Source organism: Taeniopygia guttata, chromosome 5 (genome assembly GCF_048771995.1).
Source record: "Taeniopygia guttata chromosome 5, bTaeGut7.mat, whole genome shotgun sequence".
Classification (NCBI taxonomy): domain Eukaryota; kingdom Metazoa; phylum Chordata; class Aves; order Passeriformes; family Estrildidae; genus Taeniopygia; species Taeniopygia guttata.
The window spans coordinates 17353388-17378172 of record NC_133030.1 but is presented as its reverse complement, the minus strand read 5'-3'; the positions used below and the strand labels follow the sequence as shown (position 1 = coordinate 17378172).

The following is a 24785-nucleotide window of genomic DNA, read 5'->3' as shown; positions in this document are numbered from 1 at the left end:
TAACAAGCAGTAACTAGTCAAATTAGTGTGGATAAACTGATCTTAAAAGTGGCACTATAGGAATAGAACAATATTACAGTGTCTGTATTACACTGCATGTTTTTATTAAAAGAGGGTTATTCCTATGTAATTAAGAAATTAATCATTGTCACAAACTTCAGGTTCAGCAAAGCACAGACATACACTAATACTTTTTTTTCTCATATCCTGTGGTTTGTAGCAGACAGGTCCCCAGAAAAAGCAGGTAAGTTTGTTTTGTTTTGGCTGATAGGAAATAACATGCTTTTGCTACACAGGTGTGCAACATTCTCAGCACATGATTTCCAGTTTTCTTGAAAAAATTGAATTCAGAAATTATTTTAAAAAGGAAAACTGATTTTTATACTTGGAGGAGCTTCTTGTCTTTGCAGCTGTAGGAGAAACTGAAAGCTGAAACAACCTCATCAACCATCAGCACATTGCTATTACCACCAAGCTGGACTTTGATTTGCTCTATGAAAACAGTTCACACATTTAGCTCTGAAATTGGCATTTGATTTGAGGCTTACAGGGATGGATGATGACACTGATAAGAAACTATAATACAGTTAATATAACTTTCACTACTGCTGTTGCAGACTGTGGCTGACCCTACCCAGCTCTGGCCATTCCTCCTCTCCTCACACTGCCCTCACTGAGGCATGGTTACCCACCTGACTGCACAGTGAATTTGATTAAGCAGCTCATTTGGCAGAGAACTTCTCTTCCAGAATAATGAGAATAGCTTTCTGCTAGTTTAGCTATCTCACCCAGCCCAACACGAGGTCAGACACAGGCCAGCAGAGCGAAAGGGAGCAGCTCACGTCACTGGGTGACACAGGGAAGAAGATGGCCATTAGATTGGCTCAGCTGTTTCGTAAGGCCTCACCCTCTTTCAAACATAAAGGAAAAGATCTAACACTCGCCCATCTCAATGGCATTTGAAGCAGGAAAACATTCACCTCCACCAACAACAGTCATTTCACAGAGGTGAAATATTTTAATTATATAATACAAGTAAACAGAATCATTTGCTTATCATTCTTCCTGGTGAAAGCTCTACTGGTAGCCTACAAAACAATGGCATGTTCTTTTCTGACCAGGAATCTCAAAAGCATCTTTTCTACAGTCCGCTCATTCCCTGCCTGCCTCACTTTCCTGTCTTTTGCCTGTGTGAACCAGTTGAAAGACACGAGATGGGCAAATGACTCCTTTAGAAAAACCACACAAATTAAGGTCCTTCTGCCTTAACATGCTACATGGCTGGACATGAGAACATCCTTTTCAAAAGGCTGTTTTCAAAAGCACTCTCTATTCTAGGCACGCTACTTTATCACTGCCATGACTGAGATGCACAAGGCACTTGCAGAGGGATTATTCTGACACAGCAGGAACAAATCATCTTTCAGCCAGCACCAACAATGAAATGAATGAACCAGCTGGGAACCCCGATGCAATTCATTAGACAACCTGCACTACTCCTTAGCAGAGGTTAGTACAGTATTTATTCACAACAGAAAAGGTACCATGTGTTCTTCAAGTAATTATTGTAAACGCTACACAAATTAACTGCCATGAAATACTTTTTTTAAAATAAAATGTTCTCCTTCCTCTGTGCAATAATATTAGTGAAAAACACAAATACAGCAGCTTGAAATAGCAGAACTTGAAGAAAGTAGGAGGAAATTTAACACCCTTTAATTTGCCTGTTCATGCAAATTACATACATGCAAGTTACAGCACTTCAGTAACACTTAGAAACAGAAAGCAGGGCATCACTCTATTGAGGGCTCTGCTCTCACCTGGCAAAATCAGCTCTTGCCCATTGCCCTTCCAACACAACCCACAGCAATACAGGAGGGTCTTTAAGTCAGTCAGCAATTGCAAAGGATTTATGCCTTTCCCCCAGTGCAAAACATTAATTCCATTTACTACAACATGTGTTTTGAAAGACAAATCTACAGCATTCACCTGATGTAAATACTTCATGGTCCAGAAAAGGTTCAGCCAGATAATCACCTTTTGTGCTGCATGTGGAGGGCACAAACTGTAGGAATGACAAAGTGAGGTAATTTACCCCTCCCTGTTTTAGAAGTTATTTCCAAACGTCTGCTTCTTTAGCAAGGAGACTCAAGAAAGTTACTAAAATCCAGTGGACCAAAGTTAAGAATGAAAAAGCTCCAACTTTGCAAAAAGAGAAAATTTAAGTCATATGCAGAAATACAAAGTCAGCAGCACACACAAAAAAAAAACCCAACCAACCAAACAAAAAGCATTTCCTTTGGTATAGAAAGGGAACAGGCAAGTGAGTTGTCAGAAGAGTCAAGTGGTCACAGGCTGCAGCTCCACTTCCCATCATCAACAACCAAAAGGCACAAGGGTTCACTTCAACAGACAAACAGACCTTCCATCTTCCTTCAGAAGGGGAGGAATTTTCCCCTCAGCAGGTGATGCTGAAAATAAGATATAAACTCCTAGAGGAAGAACAGAGTAAGTAGCTAAAGCTCTTCTGAGATGTACGAGGAGTCAGAAAAAGAGGGTGAGAGAAATAATGCCCCAGGAGCTTGTCACAGCTTTGAGGGCCCCTTTATGAAATGGTAGTTGAACTCTACACAGCCAGTCATAAATATGTAATATGCTTTTCCTACTGAAATTATAAGAATATTGTCCTTATCATTTCAATACAGTGAGATAAAAAAATATCAAGAAGTCACACAAGAAGAGAAGCTGCATAAAAGCCAGGATGTTCAAAACAATTGCAAGAACCATTATTAAGGTATGCTTTTTGCATATAATAAAATCTATTATGTCTAATCACAGAATATATTCAAGCAACAGAAAATCCCACCTTTTCACTGAAAGACTAGACAGATAGCTCAGTGCAAAACAATATATTACCTGTGCACTGAGCTTTTCTGATGAGAAGCAGAAGAAAAGCACAATTTCTGTTGCTGTACATGCCAAACAAATTGTACTACTGCAATCTGTCTTCCAACATTCCCTTAAATTACCTCTATTGATAATGGCAAAATACAAGTTAGCTCAATTCACTGAGCTCAGCATTATCAGGTTTTTAATTGAAAAGCTGCACTGTTAATTAGATTTTTTCCCCTGTTTTTAATCAGTTGAAGATATTTATCAGGGATAAGCACAGTTCCTGAAATCTACTATGGCTTCTGGGTTTATAGATGTATCTTACTGTTTCCTACAGCACCTTTTCCTTTCCTGTTTCGTGTCTGCCACGTGCAACATTACCAAAACCAGAGAGCAAACAAAACACTGACTTGGTGAAAGTGTTGCCAAAAGTTCCAGGAGGAAAGGGTGCACATTTTGGGGTTGGTTTTGTTTTTTAAAAAACTTAAAGTAATTGTCATATTCATGACCACAGCAGTAGAAAAGTGTCATCAGAGAAAGAGAAGCAGAAGAGATGCTGCTTTACAACTTGACCAAGTCTGCTGGATTAGGTGCTAGAGGAATTTAGGGTAATTTACTGCTTAAACCTTCCCCAAAAGAATGCCCAGCAGACCACACTAAATGGTCATTTTTACCCCAAGAAGATGTAATTTTTCTGGTATTAATTAAGCCCTTCCACAAAAGCATAAAGGGTTACAACAGCCACCAATACCTTCATTTCTTCTTCCTACATACACATTTGTATTAAACTAACCCCTCAAGACCAGTGTGGAAAACTGGAGAGTGAAATGGAGAACAGAGTATATACTCATATATCCAAAAGGAAGCAAAGGTTACCAAACATTAATAAGCAACACCAAAATACAGAAGTGGAGAGCACATACCCCAAGGTGAATTAAATAGTAAAAGCAGAGCGTGCCTTATTCTGCAATTTAGGTTTTATTGCATAAAGATTTGTCAGGAAATGTGGCTCACACAGTGTGTATGAATTGCAACCCCTGGTTATTATAATACCTATTACAGAGTACTGCATGACAGGTGCTACTTTCAGGGACTAGCAGAAGGCAGTTGGTATTTGGCGAAAAATGGTCCGGGATGTAAAGAACTGTTTTTGTTTAATGAATAATAGACCTTCCTCATCCCCTCCAAAACTGAAAAGTCAAGGAAGGAAAGCAAACACTGACTGAGGTTACAGTGTTACAACACAATTCCCCCGTGCTGCTTTTAGCTACTCATTAACTTCCACACATATTAACCAGATAACAAGAGACAAACTCGGTTGTTTCCCCCTCCACACCAAGAAAAAAATGAAGCAAACGACACGTTTAGAACCACCAAAATCACCTAAGAGATGCATCATACCATGGATAACAGCAGTAAGGTTGTGTACTCAATGATGAATCCCTACTGTTGCCATGGGGCCACAGAGACACCAAACACACTTCTGGAGCCAAAGTCTGGAAGTTCCCATACTGTAATGTAGCCAGATCCAGTATACCAAGTGATGCCCAGAAAAAAATACACATCACAAAACACCAGTTAGTAGTCATTTCAAGCACCTGACATTCTCATCAATGCAAGGCCTCAAAAGTATTCTTAAGGTTGATTGACAATGCACAGACTTGGACATCAGACAGATTTTGGCTTCAGCAGTTTTTGGGATTTATATTTTGCTTTAGTCAGTGTGTGAGGCTCCAGTGACAGCTCAGGGGAGGCTCAGTGAGCAGTCACACAGGTAAGAAGCCCACTGAGAACAAAAGCAATGCTGTGATGAGCTCCTGACATCAGGGAACAAAGGAGTTGATGATGTTCCTCCTCCATGAGGACACCAGGGTGGTACAGGTCAGCGCCCACCTGAGATAGCACTCCACCATTCAACAACGCCAGCAATCAAGCTGCAGTCAAGCAAAATCACAGCAGGTGCTGGAGGACTCCTCACCATAAAAGGGCTTTCTTTTTATTAGCAATGAAAGATGAACAAAACCAAGACCATGAAGCACAAACCCTCCCTGTTGTGACCCCTAAAATGATGCACAGTCTACAAAAGACAAACTAAAATGGACAGAGCAATGGACCTTTCACTCCCCTTAATTCAATTCTCTCCTTTAAGTCAGTGCACTATTATTGCCCTTGTAATGAGACTGTAACACTGAAGTTTTTCAGCTTGATGGTAAAATCACGTAGTGTCCATCCATCTCCAATAATAGCAATATTGAGACAATGAACTCTATTGAGGCATCTAATAAGGCAGATAGTCATTTGCATAGTACATTTTCTGTGACTCTCTGTAATAGAACATCTCAAAGACTCAATTCAGACTATTCTCCTTTCCCACAGACATTTTTAAAAAGGATTCTTTTACTAGAAAAAGAAACAATGACCCCTCCCATAATAGGAGAAAGCAAAAGATAGAATTTTCCTGCCTACGATGAGTGCACACTTTTGCCTGTGTATTTTTTGTGGTTGGGCTAGTTTCTTTTCCTCTTTTAAAAATTAACTCTATGTGCTTTTCATCTCTGTTGTGGCTTGAATGCTCCGAAGTTTATTTCTGATTTTGTTCCAATGGGCTTCTGAGCAGGAAGTACCTTGGGATCCCCATTCACCACCACAGAAAAATTTCATCTTTAATTCCTGTACTACACTCTTTTTTTTCATGTCTTCACATACTTCTCTCCTCTGTGACTCCCTAAATCATGATTTGCTGAACACACCACGGTTTTGGAGAGCCCAGTTATGAGCCCTGAGTTTTAGGATGGGCTCTGCAAAGCAGTACTTGGGTAAGTGTGACAAATCACTTCCCTCCAACAGACTGTAACAGCCTCAAAGAAATGTACACCACATATAATGTACACTGTGCCTCAAAGTTCAGCTCAAATAACTCCTCCAACTACTGCCTTAGAAAAGCACCAGTGATTATCTCCTTGCTCTTCACAATCCTTCTACTTTGCCCTCTTTCCAGTAACAAATCCTAGATTTTGTCAGTGCTCCATTTGGCACAAGGAAGCACACATCTTATTCCTGGAGGTAGTTACGCTATCCCTACCTGTATAGTAAATGCACACACTCAAAATATCACCTCAGTGTGCCCCAACAGCTCTTGTCTGCTCTGCCCTCTGTCCCTTAGCACAATCCTAGGCAAACTCCAGATTTTCTCAAGTGCTCCATTTTCTCTGCCAGAGCCCACAAAAGGAGCAGTGTAAAAGAACATTTATCCATAACTCGCCTCAACTCCCAGCCTGTGATAAGATCATTGATCCACCTTTGGCCACAAACACAGGCTCTCTGCAGCCAGGCCAGGGTGCAGAGGAGATGGTGGCCAGGGTGCAGAGGAGATGGCCACTGAGCTACCAAAGTCCGTGGACACTCCCCTGCCACGTGCCAGAAAACCAGTGGTGACACACACTCTTCACATGGCCAGGCATGAAGCCTCCCTGCAGAAGGCTGAGCCAGAGCACTGCTCTTAGGTCAACCTTCAGCAGCTCAGTGCTGGGCTCTTAGGAAAACAAAACTAGAGGGCATTTCTGGCAAGTCAGAGAAGGTCAGTGGAAAGGGAGAAAAAGCTGCCGTACAACAGCCCTAGTGAGGAACAGCATTGCACTCTTTGTCCAAGTTTCTGATTTTATCAGATTATGCCACAGTGTTAACATTGTTTATGGCCCTATTTTGTGTCTGTGAATCACCCACTCCCAGAGACTCTTCCTCCACCCCAGATTATAAATAGCACCATATACAGAACGGAGCCTGTAAAGCAAAGGAGACTTGCTGAAACAAAATCATGTATATTGAACTGACAAAAATCTTTCAAAAGCCTTTCTTATTTATTTATAGTGTTGGCTAGACAGGCAGATTCCCACATTTTATAAACCCTGTAGGTCACTATCTCCATTGCTCATTCACAAACAATTCTGCTAATAAAAAAAAAAAAGCCTTCTGGTTATAACTGAACTTATTCCCCAGCACACTGCTTCTTGGCACATGCCTTTTGAAAGAAGAGCTTTTTAAACAAACAGTATTATGTATTTTTCCTGTTTGAAGGCAACATATGTCTAGACCATGATATGACAATATAACATTATTTATGTATCTGGAGACATTCAGACATTGCAACCAACCTCTTACTGCTCCAGCAGTACACATAAGTAATTTTCTACCATGTCATAGCAGATTGCAACTTAAATTTCCATTGATTTTTCAAATTTCCATTGCATTTTCCTATGAAAATACATTCTCAATAGCAAGTACGAAATTCATCAGATGTTTTTTAATTCTCTCTTTTCTCCAGAAACGACTTGCAGCAGGAAGTTCACAGTGCTGTCATCCAGGTATCAAAACAGGCAAAGATATGTGACCAAAAGCTGTAGAGAACAGGCTCCTGGAGTCCAAACACACACAACACCGTATTAAACCAAAACATAATGAGCTGTAGCCCTTAGGAGCCAAACAAGCACAAGCCTGGGCATTAAAGAAATCCAAATTCCCCTCAAGATGGGATGGGTGGAAAGCAAGCACACACGTTCTACTTTGGCAAGGCAAACCTTCAGTGCTCCTGCTGAGTCCCAGGTAACTTATCCCATCTTTCCATCCCCACGCTTGGACCTATTTCCCATATGTCAACTTCACACCAGAAGAGGATCTGGACAGGCCCAGCAAGGGCCTGCGGAGCTCAGGCACACACATCAAACCCACACTGGCAAATACACACCACTACAATGTCCCCAGCAGCTGCCAGACCTTTTTTGCCAGACAGACACACCAACATTAGGGATGCTGGGGATGGAAGAAGCCCTTGATTTTTCCTCCAATTACAGAGACATGGTTACACAAAATGCCTGTGTAAAAGACATCCTGCCCAGAATCGACTGAACAGAAACAGAAGAGCCACTGAAACAATCCTGGCATGTTCTTCTGATGAAATTCCTTTTAAGAGCCTAAGGTGAAGCCATTCAAGTACTTCACTATTTGATTCCCTGCTATTCATCACATGGTTATTTGTCAAGCTAACGGTTCCTTAATCAGCTGTAGAAGTTAAAATCTGATGTAGCAAGGTTCCTCTTTAAAACACAAAGGAGGAGTAAAACAAAGCACTCCAATGCATATTTCAGGAACAGTTCAATATATTAATACTGTTGTTCTTTTTTATTTTGTAGACTCAACAAAAATCTTAAAAAAAATGTTTATAATCTTAGCAAAAAAAGGAAAATACTAGTGCCTGGAAAATATCACAGTAAGTCTGGACATCATTTAAGCCAAGTACATGTCTTTTTTTTTAATTCTCCTACTGCTTATCTCAACACACAGTTCCTTTTCCTTTAGCCTGTTTCAAACAATACTTGATAATAAACAAACAAAAGTAGATAGCAAAATAAATTATTTCTCACTGAAGGCTCATTTCTTCTGTTCTACACTTACAAATATATACTGTGAACATACACAGTCACATATATATATATATATATATATAGAGAGAGAGAGAGAGAGAGAGAGACATATATTGAACTGGCTAATACTACTTTAAGTATTAAGTAGTATTAGCCAGTATTATTATTATTAGTATTATCTTACAGTTACTCAAAAACTGACTAGTATTAAAAATGACTATTTGGTAGAAAGTAAAAACAAGAGTTGGGTCCCCTTGCAATAACTTAGCAGCACTGAAATTCAGAAAGTCCAAGCTGTGTGCCATCACTCCCCTGTTACTTCAGACCCTTGTGGCTTTTTCTCCACATTTAAGAACAGAAGTTTTCCCAGGGGCTCAACACATCAGTTGTCATCATCACTCTGAAATACTGACCAAAGGACCTACAGCAGCAATATTTAACCTTCCATAAGCTCTTTCCACACAAGAAATGTGTCTGTGATAACAATCTTTGTCTGATCAACACAGAGGGAACCACGGGATCACAAAACAGGACTGTGACACAATAACAGTGATGGGGATCTCCCATGTAAGTTCCCATTTATGAACACAAAGGGGAAACAGGGAGGAAAAAGACATTTAATTAGAAGTGACTGAAAAGCAAGGCATATGGTTCACAGGAATCTTTGCTTTCAATTAAAACATCCTCCTCCTCCTCTTCAGCAAGCTAAATAAATACAAATGAAACCAAACTATTCTGTGAATATAAGCATGAAATAAAACTGGAGTGGAAGCTGCACCACAGACTATGTGCAACTACACTCTGAGTCCTGCAAAAAACACTTTGTCACCACACTAATAGAGGCACTTATTCCTCTCCATCATCACTACTTGTAACTATCTGTTTCCCCGTCATTAGTAAAACCTATTCCACCTACATAAACCTATTCCACCTAAAATTTGACTTGAGGTGTGGGTAGAAAAGGAAAGGGGAAGATAAAAAGTTGTAAAGTACAGGATTGAATTTTTGCAGTAGACTTTTTAATAGAGAAATCATGTTCTGAAGTTTCATATTGATAAAAATGCTAAAATATGAAAATAGCTATGTTTCTAAAATAATGTGCTACAGGGAAACATGTAAAAGACAGAGCTATTAAGGATGGATTTTCAATCAAAATGACAAATTGCAATTATGTACTTACAGAGAAGACTTAAGAAAATAGGATATACTTGATTTAGAAACAAGTATGAGAAATGCTGTGAAAAAGACCATCCTACTTGCATTATGAACACTGAGAATGGGTGGAGCTTTCACCGACTTTAAGTTACACCAGGATAACCTGGCCCAAAGAAGGGAGAATTTAGGAAAGGCTGTGACACTGTGCCACAGCTCTGTCAAGGCTGCCCATCTCAGGTGTGCTTGGCAATTTCACCAGAGCATCAGCACCACAGTGTCTTTAACTGAGGGTGCACTCACACACTGTGCATCCCACACCACAGAGCTTGGCTGGGGCTGAACACCTGCAGCAAGACCAGGAGCAGGAGGAGGAGGGGCTGTTCTGAATGACAAGGAAGCAGGCACTGGTGCTCTGAAAATCAAGGCCAGCTAGTTAAATGAGAAATCTGAATGGCAATTCACAGGGTGTAATGTGGCATTACCCAGGGTCTCCTATCAGAAGATCCCTCTTCATACCCCAAGTGCTTTGCAGTGACAGTTTTAGGACTATGTGCCAGCATCTGCCCATATATATATATTTACTTAATTACGAAATGTTGCAACCAAAATGATTCAAAACAGTGAGAAAGGGGGAAAACAGATCGCTGTGCCAATACTAAATACTCTAAAGACCTTTTTTTTTTCGGTCTGGCAAGAACTGGACTTTCCCTGACCCCTTTAGTGCTCCCTTCCCTAAGGTTGCCCTTGCTGTAGCTAGGAAAAGCTTACACATTTCAGAAATACGTAGGATATCAAAATAAAATTAATTGGCTTTTGCCTATTGAAGCCTTTGCAGAACAGGAAGACTGGGAGAAAAAAGCTCACCTCAGCATGAAAGCTAATAAAAAAATCAAGGAGGGGCAAACACACTTCTTAGTAAGGCTCTGTATGGGGAGCTGCACTGGGACACCCTCTACCTGCATCCCAAAATATAGCCAGGCAAGCTGAAGCTTCTCCAGCAGCACCTTCTTCTGAGGGGCCAGGCACTGAGCAAAGACAGCCAGGCATAGGGAGCAGAAAAGTGTGTACTCTAGCCTCTGCCTCCATCCTTTGGAAAGGGGCAGCTTTAACTCCAAAACGGGCAGCTTTAACTCCAACACTTCCTAGGTTTTCAGAGCTGGATTATGCAGTCACAGAAATGATCCCTAAATTCAGACTCTGTGTTTACACGTACAATGCTTCAAATAACACCCATTTGGGCACTTCAGAACAGAGACTGCTTTCCCATGCATTTTCAAAAGAAGTAAGGTAGCCCCACTCCCAGCTAGGGAGCTTTGAGCAATACCCTGAAGTATGTGTGTGTGTATATATACATGCAAACAGTAACATCAATCACATCTTCCCCTCAATAATGGTCACCACAGACTGGAGACTTTGCTACTTCACTTTGTGTAATGAAGCAGATGAACCAGACAGGCTCACTGCTCTTAAGCTCTCAGATCATCATGGGCTGACCATCAGTGACTGATGATCAGCAGTCACTGATCATCATCACCTCTTTGCAAGCAGCACACAGCTGGTGATCTCGTGTAGAAAGAGCCTGCAGGTTTCAACACTAACTGTCCAGAAATGCCTTCCATCACTTTTCAGTATCCAAATTAGAGGGGAGAGTGCCATGTTATCACAGCTGTCAAGTGTGCAGAGGTCTGGGGGTGGCAGGTGCGCATGATTTTGGCCTCCCTCTCATTTCAGGAAGGGATGTCTCATCCCAAGAGGATCTAATTAAGAAGAAGGAGGTGGACTGGTCGGTTTCATGTCAGAGGGAATATGGCCCAGCTCTGTGTAATGAAACAGCACATACTTGGGCACTGCTTCAACAGTTGAGGCACGCTGCTAGCTTACGTAGGCTGCAGCAATCTTGCTCCTCATGTACACTCTGTTTACTCATCCTCCTCCCCCAACAACCTACTTCCCTTTCTTCAGAAACTTTGCTTCTCCTTCCACAGGAGGAGTGCTTACATCCTGGTGGAGGACATGGTGGAGGAGTGCTTACATCCCAGGCTCAAGTAGCCTCTCATACACTTGTCCTCCTCAGCTGTCCCCACATGCAGGTCTTGTTTAGTTTTCTTTGCTGCATTAAAGCAAGGACGGGAACATCTCAAAGTCCTCCAAACACCACCCAACACATACAAACCACAGACTGCTCACAAGACCAGTCACGGCCCTACAGAACATCCAGAAACAAACTGTGGGTTTTGTTGGCCAAGAAAAAAGCAATACTTGTTGTGCAAAGGCAGCAAAAGGGTTTGTTTCAGTTATGTATAATACACACTGCCTGGGGCTAGAACAGCCTGATGGAAGCCATTTACAATGCAGACATTTTACCAGAATATTGATTTTTGGCCACCTTTTCAAAATAATGCCTGTTACCTTTAGCAGGATCTGCACATCCATGTGCCATCCCTTCAGAAGCTCCCTAGCATCCCAATGCCTCTTGCTGCCCCACTTGCTATAAGCAAAGGCTTCAGAGCTGGGACTTGCTCCACGACACATATCCAGGGGATATTCACTGTCCCACTAAATGCCTGTCAAGGTTTTGTGCAGCCTCACTCACATTCCTACTCCCTTTTCCCAAGCACTAGAGTGGTTTACCACAGGCTGCCCTGTGTCTAGAGGTAAATGTCTATCTCACCACACAAGAACACTTTCCCCATCTGTGCCTGATCTAAGGAATGCCTTTCCTATCTACAAACCCACCAAGAATTAGCCGATTCACTTAGAGAAGAAAGAGACGAGACCCCACAACCCCACTTTTGTCTGATTTATAACCCATTCATAACCAAAAAGGAACCCTGTATTCACAAAATACAGGAAGTTGCATAAAGGAAGCTTTTTTCCCCCTTGCAGCTCTCATTTTTGATGCAGTTTGTGAGAGAAGTGAATCCTGCCGGAGACAGGTGAGGTGGGGCAGTATGTTGATTTCGTATATACACCTGCTCACTGAGGGAGAATCCTTTTTTGAAGTCATTGCCGCAGTTCCCAACGCCACAAGATTCCTTAGTAGTAGCCACATACAACTGCAATGTCCCATGGCATTTACAACCTCCAGGTCACAAAACACAAGCACTGCAAGAAACGGGAGGAAAGTGCAAAAAATATTCGAGGGGTGGCAGGTGAGCAGCTCCCAAGACCTCAAACAAATCTTGACACAACAACATACTGTAAGTTCTAGAACTTCTCAGTCATTAGTTTTATCTTCAAAACTCCAGCAGGATCTCATCAGTGCTATGTTCCGTGCTGGAGCATGAAACAGCAAATGTCTGACTTCAGGAAAGCAAAAGTAAGAGGTCTTTGCTCAGAAGGGAAACTGAAGTTTGGCACTATCTTATCTCCCATCTTTTCCACACATTTCTACAGGAGGAGGCAGAACATTCAGCTGACCAGTTCTCACTGCAAAACTCAGATTAACATTCACTGAATGAATTTTGATGAAATCTGGAGACTACAGTGACTAATACCACATGCAGCAATGACTGAATAAATGCCCACACGAGATACCTTTTTGCATTTTTTCAATTAAAAAAAATCATTTACAAGACAGAAGAAGCAACTAAGGTAGGCAATTTGCAGAAACAAGAATGCAAGAGACTCAATCTGCAGCAACAGTTTTTTTGCAAAGCTGGGCATTACAACTTATTGTTCTTCTTAGCAGCTGTGCTAGGTGTTGTGAATAGCCCTAAACTTAGGGATAGGAGGAATCACTGCACACATTGCTTACTAATCATAAGGGCACTGCACAGAATCCTGCATGCAGCATAACCTGTGGGGCACAGTGAAGGTCACCAGAAATGACCTTCTGAACAGCAGCAGCAGTGCAAGCAGGCAGTGGCTCTGCTAGGATGGAGCAGGGACTGCTCTGTGTGAATCACCCAGTCATTAACTCAATGAGTTAATAACTGCTGGACGTACAGCAGTCCCTTCCTGCAAGTCGAGAACAGTGCAAGTGAGTGAAAAGGACAATTTTTTTTTTTAATTTTTTTTTTTTTTTCTTTGTGGGCTGCTCAAACTTTCAGAAATTTAGGCGAAGTCCTAGCCAATTCTACCATAAAGACAACTAGGCTCCATTATCAGGGAAAAGCATGCTCTGCAGTAACTAAATAGCAGCTCTGACCTTCTGCTCACTCCTTCTGCAGTGCTGTGCTTCGCACACTGAACCAGGAAATAGTTGAACAGATACATGTAAAATTATGAAGACTTAGTCAAGACAATAGTTAAATAAATACCAGTTAAACCACATACCGTAGATCTGTCTTGTAAGACTGGGAAATGAGTATCACCTAAGGCTGTTCCAGATATTGCATCCACCTGCAAATATTTGCTGCTGGCTAAAGCTCAGCACATGCACTCAGCAGCAGGACTCCCCAAAATATTGCAGACAAGAAAGAAAGAGAATGTTAGCTTAATTCAGAGCACAATAAACTAATTACATCTTTTAATCATCAAAAGCATATAACAGCTTGTTGGAAGACTTTTTTAGTTTGGGTGTTTGGTGGTTTTTTAAAGCACATTACAAAGTTAATTAATGATGTACCTCTTTTTTCCCAAGAATTTTAGGCCTCCAAATTCATGAATATAGAGAGCTGATTGTTAGCTTCTTTAATGTGGCTATTTTACTATGAGTGTACAGCAGACATCAGAAACAAGAATGTCACAGGGGAATTGAGCACACACAATAGAAGCTCAGAAGCAATTACACTTTCATTATGCAGCCTTAAATACACATACAAATACGTTAAGACATTTATATTTTAGATCAACTACCCTTCAGCAGTAGTGAAAAATCATTGGAGAGAAAGACAAGAAGATAAAAGTGCACTAACACGGTGTTGGAAGACTTGGCCATTAAAGTCATGTCTTCTGAAGAAACATCTAAACACTTTATAACAACATTTCATCTGTAACTGTTACGCTGGAAAAAAGGCCTGTCTCCAAATTGATTCAACTTTTTTTTTTGCTTCCATTAACTGGCTAGGTTTTTTTCCTCTGGAACTATCTCTCTGAAATTTTAACATGTCCAAATGCAAGTCCTTAATAAGTTACAGAGGCAAAGGCAAGTTTTCTCTCTTTTAATAGGGAGAAAGGAGTGTATTATTGAGATTTGTCATATACATAAAATTACCTGCATTGTTATGGAGATTAAAGAACAAAGGCCCAACAGATCCACTTCCAGATCTTACAGCCTTGTCCTTTCCCATAATTGTCTTAAAACTGGATTTCATTTAACATATTCAGAATACCAATATCTACCAGTACTTAGCATATGCTTAGGGGTAGCTCCAATTATTTTAAACTGGATGTGGCAATGCATTTAATTTATCACTCAAATTAACAATTTAATAGTACTAATAAAGCAAGAGGGTTTTTTAGTTGGTTGTAAGAAGTCTTAAAACTAGTACAAAGTTACTTAGAATAACTGGCTAGTCTATCACTCACTTGAAAAAAATGCAAAAAGAAACTTTCCAAAAAAATTTTACTTTTTCCTTTCATCACAGAAATAGGATTTTGAACAGCAGAGATACTCAATCAAAAAAAAAAAACAAAACAAAAACAAAAAACCCCAAACTTTTATCCTGCCAATATTAATGCTACTCCTTTACCTGATGTAAGAGTATGTCTGTCTCCTTTCCTCAGCTGCCAGATACAGAATCAGTTGGAAACTCTGAGTTTAGAACACCAGGCCTGTGTCTGTGACATGCTCAGTGTGCCAGCTAGAAAGGCCAGATCCTGACCTCAAAGTTGGGCTGCTCATTTCTCCCTGGTGCCCAGCTGCACAGAATTAGAGGCGAATTACCCTGAAAGTTATGCAAACTGAACCAAAGACAACGAACTTCCCCTAAGAAAGGACTTCTTTTTTTTGTTGAAAATACACACTTACAACAACTGTGCAAAGGAAACTGTGGTTACAATTCCCGTATTTCCCCTCCATAAAATAGAAAAGTAAAAATCCATAGAAGGTGAAACCATCAAAGACCTCAGTTAGCCAGGCACAGCCTACTTAGCAAAAAAAAAAAAAATCACATCAGAACTGACCACAAAAAGGACATTTTCATTGGTACTGAACTTCAGGCCAAGTATTAGAAGAAGCAGCTGACCCTACAAGCAGATGGAAAGAACACTAGAATTTAGAAAGTATAATTCATGTAGCAGGAAAGTCATGGACTGAATTCCAAACTTGATTATAAATGGGCAATTATAAAACATGCAGTGTCAAGAAGACATTAGAATTCCCATATCTGCCCTCACTAGAGAAAAGCAAATAAAAAAAAACAGAATTTGATGATCCAAAAGGACCCTACCAATTTATTGTTGTCCATTTTATTTCCCCCTCAGTTTGATGTATTCATAAGTATGTAAAATTCCTGCAGAATCAAAGATCATGATCACGAAAGGAAGAAAACCCTAAACTCCCTTATTAAGATGATACAATTTTACATATGTAAACTTGATGCCAGCCACAGGCACTCATTCTTTTCCTCGCATCGTGTTTCATGAAAAAGGCACATTTATTGTTTAAAAAGTACAGTGAAACCATGGCACATCTCATATTGTACTAAAACCACCAGCAAGGTCGAGTCAATCTCTTTTGATGATTTCACACTGCTGCTTTCTGCTAATGTGCATTTCTTTCACCTGGATCCCAGAGGAAAACAGTGGAAGCCCTTCTCTTTGTCAGCCAAAACCACATCTTGGTCTCAGGGAGCTCATTTACCCCACATCCCTACTAGCACACAAAGCTGGTTGCCTTTCCAATCCAGATGTGCCTGGCGGTGAAAACCTCATCCATTTCCTCTCCAGCATCCACCCTGCTCTTTCCACTTCAAAGCACTGAGGCCACCTTGCACAAAGTCAAGCAGCAGAGCAGGTTTTGACAAATAATGATGAAGATGGGACCTTTTACTATGAATTCAGACAGTAACTAACATTTCATCTGACCTTAAGCCGATGCAGACAGATGAAGGTAACTAAAATGAAGCCTCACCATTTTCCCCTCCTGTATCATGAGACCTTCAGGAAAAATAAGTCGAAAGTTTCAAGCAGACTTCAAAGTTTCAAGTCTGGGAATCAGCTCTCTCAGCTACCTTGGGCATGAGGAAACCCTGGGAAGGAAAGGTAGCAGAAAGAAGCAACTTCTATTTATCTACAGGGACTGTTGATCCTGCAGGCACAACAACTGCTATGGGGAGGCAGCAGGAAGCTTTCCCAGTCTGTAATACCATGGATAGTCCCACGCTTTGCTGCTTACATAGGCTGGCCTGAACCACAGCTAAACTCTGCTGCACCACCCTTTGCAGCATCCTCCTGTCTCATGAGTAAATGTGGCACTTAGAAACAAATCCTCTGGCTGGCATCCTCTGCATGGCTCTCCCCTTTGAGAAATGGAGCTGGTAGAAAATACAATTTGAAAGTGAGGACTCAAAACCAGGTATGTAGAAACAGACTTGCCAGCAGTAACCCGTTCATATGTGTATATAAGAAAATAAACAAGGAAGCATATTAAAAGTGCTCTAATCCAAGTGCACAAGAGGAAATGATGACAGAAAGCTCTGCCTAAGCTCCACCACGATGGGGAATGAAGAAACAAAAGCCAGCATTCTTGTGCAAAAACACACTCCAGAGGCATCTACCATTGCAGATACAAACCACGAGCAAGCAGAGTGAGATGAACTGGACATGGAATCCTGGTCATCAACTGGACCAGGAATCTTCTTACAGGCATGCAGAGCTCCCTGTCTTACCATCCACCTGCCAAGACATCCATGAATGATTCATTTAGACATGCTCCATAAAAAAAAAAAAAAAAAATTTGCTGAACTAGCAGAAGCTTTTAAATACACATTTAAAGCCATGCCAATCTACATCCCTCAATGACCAAGGACAGGCTACCTTTTCCACAAAACTGGTCTGCACAAATAACCCTCTTTGGGGAGCACTCCCATGCAGGTTAGGTTCAGCCCAACTGCTTGCAAGCTGGCAGACATCAAAAAAAACCCAACCAAAATAGTGCCAAAAGGAAGCAAGGAATTTGTCTGAGAATGCAGCTAATCACAGAGCCAGCTGTGCTGTAGATACAAATCTAACAGCCTAAGAAGGGAAAGCTCCCAGCCACTCACCTGGGCTATGATGGGAAAGAGGGCTCCAGCACCTTGGGGCTCAGAAGAGCTAAGAGACTGCATCTGCTTACCAGGCTACAAGAGAGGCTGTAACTGGCAATAAAGCTCTGCACCTGATGTTCAAGTCTTACTTAGTGATTTTACAGTCTCAGAAGCAAAATTTTCTTAGCTTCAATGAGGAAAATGGGGCTGAACTTCACACAAATTATTCCTTATATTCAAGCCCTGGCTCATTTGGTGCACAGAACACAAAAACCAGTGCTGCTGTATGTGGACATCATTCTCCTGCACACCACCAAGCCAAAATAATCAACCAAAAAACCATTAGGCCCTTTCAATAAACAAAACACCCAAGCCAATATTTAAAGAAAATACCCACATTCTCAACCCTAAAGCAGAAGCCCACATGCAGAACATAATAGAACCTTTGCATACAATAGGAACTTCACAATTATACACTAGGTACTTCTTTTATTTGTTCAGTTTGGCTAAAACTGCACAAAAAGAATGAGAAAAATCAGAAGTGTACCTAACAAATGGGAGGTACAATAAGAACAGGAAACAAGCAGATGGGCAGCACTGGAGAGAAAAAGACTTCCAGGCACTGGCTAGGAGAGCCTGAAGGTGATCCTAACAGAGGTCCCCCCTCCTCCCCAAAGCAGTGCTCATGTCAAACACAACCTCAGCCCTCTTCCCCACTCACACCAGCTGGGTTTGAAGCACCATGTAAAGCCAAGGTCAGTTAGAGACGCCCCAGGCCTGGCACCACCGCCAACGCCCTCCTTCCTCCATTTAGAGCTGCCATTCCTTCTTCTTTGTAGGTGCACTTTCTTCAGTTCTGAGACATGGTTAGAAGCACAGCTACCTTTTCTCTCATTGCATTTCTACATGTGGAGAAAGAAGTTTTCCTCAATGGCCTGTGGTATCTTTACAGAGAGCACAGAAGGAAAAGAGTGATAGGTGGACTGCTTGGCTTCTGTTATCAAGGGATTCTTCCAATTTCCTGATGATGATAGGAAAATAAGTACTTTCAGTGATATGCCAAATACTAACAACATTTATGGAAAGATATGGACATATATTTCCCTGTCTTTTCCACTGAAAGCCCATGAAGGCCACAGAAGATAACTAAATGAGGCCATGAATTTATTGATTCAGCTCTGGTTGGACCACATTTACATGTCCATTCTTTGTTGGATTACAGAAATACTTTTCCCACTTAATCTTGGATTTTCTCCTGGAATTTTGGATTAATAGCCCCAGGAGGCCTGTTTATGTGCAGATACATTTGGAAACAGCTGGAAAGCACTTAGAGAAGAGCCCTGGTGCAGCCTTCCAGAGCAGTGCATCTATTTTGTTCTTCTCTTCCTGTGATGCCTGATCACTTTTTCCCCCACACTCTTTGCTTTCTAACACTTCATATTAGCACATGTTTACCTACACTTCATTTTCTTCCCCCCTCTCCCAGTTGAAGTCCTCCCCTGCACAGTCATCTCCTGCTGAAAATTAATTTCCTACTGATAGTTCCATTTAAGGCAAAGTTCTCCCATTCTCCCATCCCTACATAGCAGTAGGTCCTCCCTGCTGGAAAAAAAAAATCAGCTAGCTCCTCCTACACTTCCAGCAACCTTTCACAATGTTCAAGGTGCTATTTCCATTCAAAGTTTGGAGTCAAACTAAAAGCATGAGGCTATAAACATGATGTGCAGTCACCAACTGGTTTAGTAGTGTCCCTCGCCTTTGCTCATACTGAGAATCTTTCAAACAGGCAAGTAAATGTCATAGATAGGCTTTGCACCTACAAACATCCAGGTACCCAGCCACTCTCCAGCACTGTCAAAATGCTCCCTCTATGATACACTGTAACTCTAGTAGAAAGAAGGAAATGCACAAATTAAAATCATATAGATTGTGCCCTGCACAATGAACAACCAAAGATTTTAAAACAGCAGCAATTTTGCTCACATTTAGAAACTCCAACCATAAAAAATTACATGCCATGAAAATTCGCAACAAAGACTTGCATGTAGCTCCCATAATTGAGGAAGTACTAATAATAGCGTGGCTGTTTGCACAGACAACATTTCCACTGTGAGCCTGAAATTCTGATCTCAAATATGCAGAAGAAGATATTTTGTTGTGTGTTGCTGGCTGGAGACTCAAAGTATTGGAAACCATGTGAGAGTGCTGCAATATTCAGCCAGCCCATGCCTCTAAGGAAGCACATCCATGTCATGCTGAAGACAAAGCCTCCATTGAGCCCTGCAGAAGGTGCTTGTGTTGTGGGGATTTGTAAGGAGCATAAAGAAGCTCAGGAAATTAACCTGTGCTGTTGTTGTAAACAAAAATGAAAGCAGTCATCTCACAAAAATAACCTGGCCTGGCAGATGAAAAGTTTATTTCTATGCTCCTCAGCCACAAGCAAACTCTTTTTACAGCTACAGCTTCCGCTTCTGGTCTGTGCTGCCTAAGGTCAGGCCTGCTCAGGTCTCCAGATCAGCAGTGCTCATACCTGGGTTTTCAGTAGCAGCCATTAAAGGGTTTACCCCAGAAGTGCATGTACAGAAGCAGCAAGGGAGCCTCATCTTTCTCTGTTCTTTGGTAAGCTTCTAAATGAGCTATATGTAGACCAGTCACAAAGTTAAATGGAAATTACTACTAACTTCTTCTTGTATGTGCTGAAGATTACCCAGAATAACTTCACAAACTAAAATTTAAATTTAATGTACTATTAAAGACTCAGAAAGATGATTAATAATGACCAATATACAGCAGAAGACTCAACAAAGATAATTAATAATGACCAATTTATAGCAGAAATTATCTCACATGCATATACACACAGCAAGCCCACATTTGAGATAAGATGGCTCTTCATTTAAACTCCTCACTTAAAAATTCAGACCAGAAATTAAGTCATAATCGTATATAATCAACTCACACAGTACCAGTAGTTCTGTGCATGGAATAAGATGTAACAACAAGCTATTAGGTCCACATAAAAGGCACTTGTAGTTCTCCACACCAAAACAAGCCCAAAACCACTGCCTCTTGCTCTTTTAGTAGTAGATGTTATTATCATATCACTGATGTGATCACTCCCAGTAAGAAACAGAGAGCAAGGTTTGTTTTTTAACAACTCCAACCTTGCCTACTATGTTGTAATTCCTGAAAAATAAGCAAGATGCTTATCCTTGAGTAAAAGACACCACAGAAAGATCATGTGCCCATCACACCACTGAGGAGCTGCCATGACACAGCCATTCCACAGCTCCAGATGCTCCCCAGTCCCTGCGTGTGGTTGGGCCCACAATGGTGTCAGTGTGGGGCGCTGTCCCCTCTCTGACCCCACAGCCATCTGAAAGGCAACACAGAGGCCAGACCCAGCCAAGAGCCACTTCCACCCCAGCCCTTCCACACAGGGGCTGGCTGGAGACTGCAGAGAAAGAGCAAGAGTTCTTACAGGCAATGCATGAAGCTCAGCTCATGCCACATGACAGTCCTGCCAGCTGCTGTCACCTTCCTACAGCAGCTAAATGCCTCCCCAGGCAGTGCCAGGCCACGTTCCCGTACCTGAGCACATGCCACACCTCAAACACCACCAGCCAACTCTAACACCTGCCTGAGCCTATGCAAAGAATCCTATACAAAAAGCAAAACTCTGCCCTGTTAGAGAACATCCTCCTTTTTAGAGGGCAAGACCACATGAACAGCACTAGAACAGGCAACAAGATTATTGCATTTGAAGCATTGCCTCCAAGCAAGGCTCTATTCTGCATCCTTATTGCTTATAGGCTATAGAAATATAATGACCTTTTCAAATATGAGTTATCCCACCCTACCAGACATTAAGTGGCTACAGTGAAATTTAGTCATCTCAAATGAGAGGGTGATTTGAGAACCACACCATCATTGAGCACCTGGTTTACATCCTAGTCCTCTAATGAAAAAAATCCTAAAGGACCTTTCTTCCCACCTGACTGCAGCTCAAGCAGGTGCTCTTAATGTTCAGAACTCCACCAGGAGTTAAAACTAGATCAAAACTAGTTAAGAAGCCCGAGAATCTCAGTAGACTGAGACTTCTTCGACTCAGACTTCACAGGTACAACTAATTCAAAATTGAGAATGTTGTCTTCTAAATTTTCACTATTAACACTATGAGCTGCAGAGTTCCCACCTAAAATTATGAGCCATACCAAAATCCGCAGATCTGACTTATGCCCTGTAGCATGTTGATAGGAGCTCTGATAACATCAAGGGATGACAAGACCTAGCTGAGGGTCCACAGCTGGGTCCCAAGATGATGAATACATAAATTGACCTACAGGTAATTGAGAAGCGGGTCCACTTTTTTTAGTATTATTATTAATCATACCAATTAAGAGCCTGCCTTAAGAGAACATTAGAGATCACTAAGTCACAAGGTTTCATACCCAGCCTGAGAAGAAAAGCTAAGAACAGAGATCATGGCAGGCAGATCCTGCAAATCTGCACCCAAATCCAGGCCTCTTCTGAGGTCTTCCAAAATACTGGTGTACTTCAATACCCAATTCAGTTTTAGCTTCTATTCGGAAGAGATTTTTAAACCTAGGCTTGGTACATCAACAGAGATCAAATGGCAAAGCAACGCAAGGTACCGCAAACTAAAACAGACAAGACAAGGAAGCGAAGGTTTACAACAGTCACTGGCTGCAATCACAAGCTGGTGCCAATGCAAGGTAAGGAAAAAGTAGTCAAAAATGTAAAGCAACAGTACAGTTCTGCTCTGCAGCTCTCAGTAATCTGTCACCACAGATTACTGAGCACCTTGGTTCCTATCAACACACATTCACAGTTCCGTAGCAGAAATCACTGAGGCAGAGAGGACAAACGGGTACATCTGGAAGCAAAAGTTCAAGTTTAGCAAGCCCCAGATCATTAGAGTTCACAGCAGCCATGAAGCACTCCTACGGGAACACTGAGAACACATCAGCTGAGGGAAGCAAGGGTGAGAGTCTGTGCCAGCATGCCGAGTGGGGCACCTGGCACGCTATTCTGATTGACATCACTGAAAGGTGTTCTTGGAAGAACATCCTGCAACACACGTGGGAACGGAGCGGGGCCTCAACAAGCGCGGTGGGCAAGGCCTCCTGCTGATGTGCTGCTCTGCACCGCTAGGGCTGCTCGCTCCGCACCACGGCAGCGTTCTCCCGTGGAAACTCCGCGCTGATCCCGAAAGCTGTAACCCGACGGGTGATGCGCACCACCGGCGTGGGCAATGCGCGAATACCCCGTTACCACATATATCCTATTAACATAATTAACCAGTAGCGACACGAGGAAGGCAGGCTACAACACTGGGGAGATGGGAGCCGTGCCTGTTGTACCCAGGGCGGCTTTTACCCAGGAAAACACCCGGGGCAGCCACGCGGCTGCACCGCCGGGTTAAACCCGGGCGGCGGAGGCCGCGGGGATCCCGCCCCAGGTGAGCAACGCCCCTGCCGGGCCACAGCGCGGCCCCCCAGCCTCCCCCGCCCTCCCTCCCGGGCGGCACCGGCGGGACAAAGCCGAGCTCGGCCGCACACCTGCCCCGCCGGCCGCCCGTTCCCGCCCGGCCGGGGCAGCGCGGCGGGGGCAGGTGCGGCACCCCCGCCTCCCGCAGCTCGGTCTCACCTCGGCCGGCAGCAGCAGCAGCAGCGGCGGCAGCAGCAGGAGGCAGGGCAGGGGCAGCCGCCTCATGGTGGCGGAGAGCGCTCCCCGCTGCGCGCACGGCCGCTCAGCCCGACGCCGCCGCCGCCCCCGGAGACATGGCCGGGCTGAGCCCCGCACCGCCCGGCGGCCCGGCCCTCCCCCGCGCCCCGCCCTAGGAGAGGCGGGGGGACGGAGCCGCGGGGGAAGCCCTGCGCGGGGCGGAGTGAGGGGCGAGCGGGGCAGCGGCCGCCGCAGCGCCGGGCCGCTCGCCTCCCTCCGCCGCCGCTCCGCGCCGCCTCCCGCCGGCCCCTCGCCCGCGGCTCATGGCCGGCTGCGGCGGGCGGAGGGGCTGCGGCTTCCCCGCCTTCCCCCCTCCCTGCCGGCATCTGACATCTCCCCCCGCCAAGCCGGGCCGGGTGAGGAAGTGGCTTGCTCCGAAAGTTTCCCGGTCTCCGCCGGCACCCGCGGAGGGAGCGGCGCCGCGGGGCGCGCCCCGCCGGCCCTGGCACAGTGCTCGGAGGCGGGCAATCCGCAGAAGGGTCAGGGGTAAGGCGAGGTTAGCCGGCCCCGGCCGGAGGCGAGCGCTGCTCTGCCCGCAGCCACACACGGCCCCGGGTGGGGTAAGGGGCGCCCGAGCCCCGCCGGGGTTTGCCGCAGCGAGGGGCTCGGCTTGTTGCACCATTTTCATCCCAAAACAGTCCCCCAGGAAAGTCTCATCCCGCTCTAGGCGCGGGTTGGGACATGTTTTATCCATGTCATCAAAAGGGACGTGACATCATCAAACGCAATCACTTCTATAACCTTAACTTACTTCCCAGGCTCGGTGAAGTGTTTCACATTTCATTCATCTTGGATAAGGGGAAGCGGGAGGCAGGGACAGTTTACAGAGCATATCTTTAATTACGGAAACACTGGCAGTCCTCATTTTCTCAGAAGTTTTGAGCTCATATGTTTATCATTTCTCTGTCTTTTCTGAGCCCTCAAAACATATGCACAGCATTACGGAAGCAACTATTTCCATGGGAGTTCATGGGAAAATTCACAAGAATAAGGACATTGGGGTTGTTCTCTGGAAAAGAGAAGGCTCCTGGGAAACCGTATGAGAGCCTCTCAGTACTGAAAGTGAGCTTGTGAGAAAGATGGGGACAGACTTTTTAGCATGGTCTGTTCATTTAGGACAAGAGGGAATTGTTCTAAACTAAAAGACAGTCAGTTCAGGCTAAGATATAAGGAAGAAAAGTTTTACAGTGAGGGTGGTGAATCACTGGAACAGGTTGCCCATGGCATTTGTAAATGAACCATCCCTGGAGATGTTAAAGGGCATGTTGGGCAGGGTTTGAGCAACCTGATGGAGTTGGAGGTGTTCCTGCTTATCACAGGGCAGCTGGACTACATCATCTTTAAACATCCCTTCGAATCCAAACTATTTTATCATTCTGTAAGGGCACATACAAACCTTGTTTGGGAGGCTGAGACCTACAGCTGGAGTTAGACAGTGTAT

At 43.3% G+C, this 24785-nt stretch overlaps 1 protein-coding gene across 2 annotated transcripts in view; it reads right to left on the bottom strand.

The window, feature by feature from the left end:
- Window positions 1-23694, bottom strand: part of PTPRJ (protein tyrosine phosphatase receptor type J) — a 74170-nt gene extending 50476 nt beyond the window's left edge. For both annotated transcript variants that reach the window (XM_072929718.1, XM_072929719.1), the window contains exon 1: window positions 23267-23694. In XM_072929718.1, the coding sequence (XP_072785819.1) occupies window positions 23267-23332 (66 nt within the window). In that variant the 5' untranslated portion in view covers window positions 23333-23694. The remainder of the gene's footprint in view (window positions 1-23266) is intronic.
- Window positions 23695-24785: the final 1091 nt, after the last annotated feature.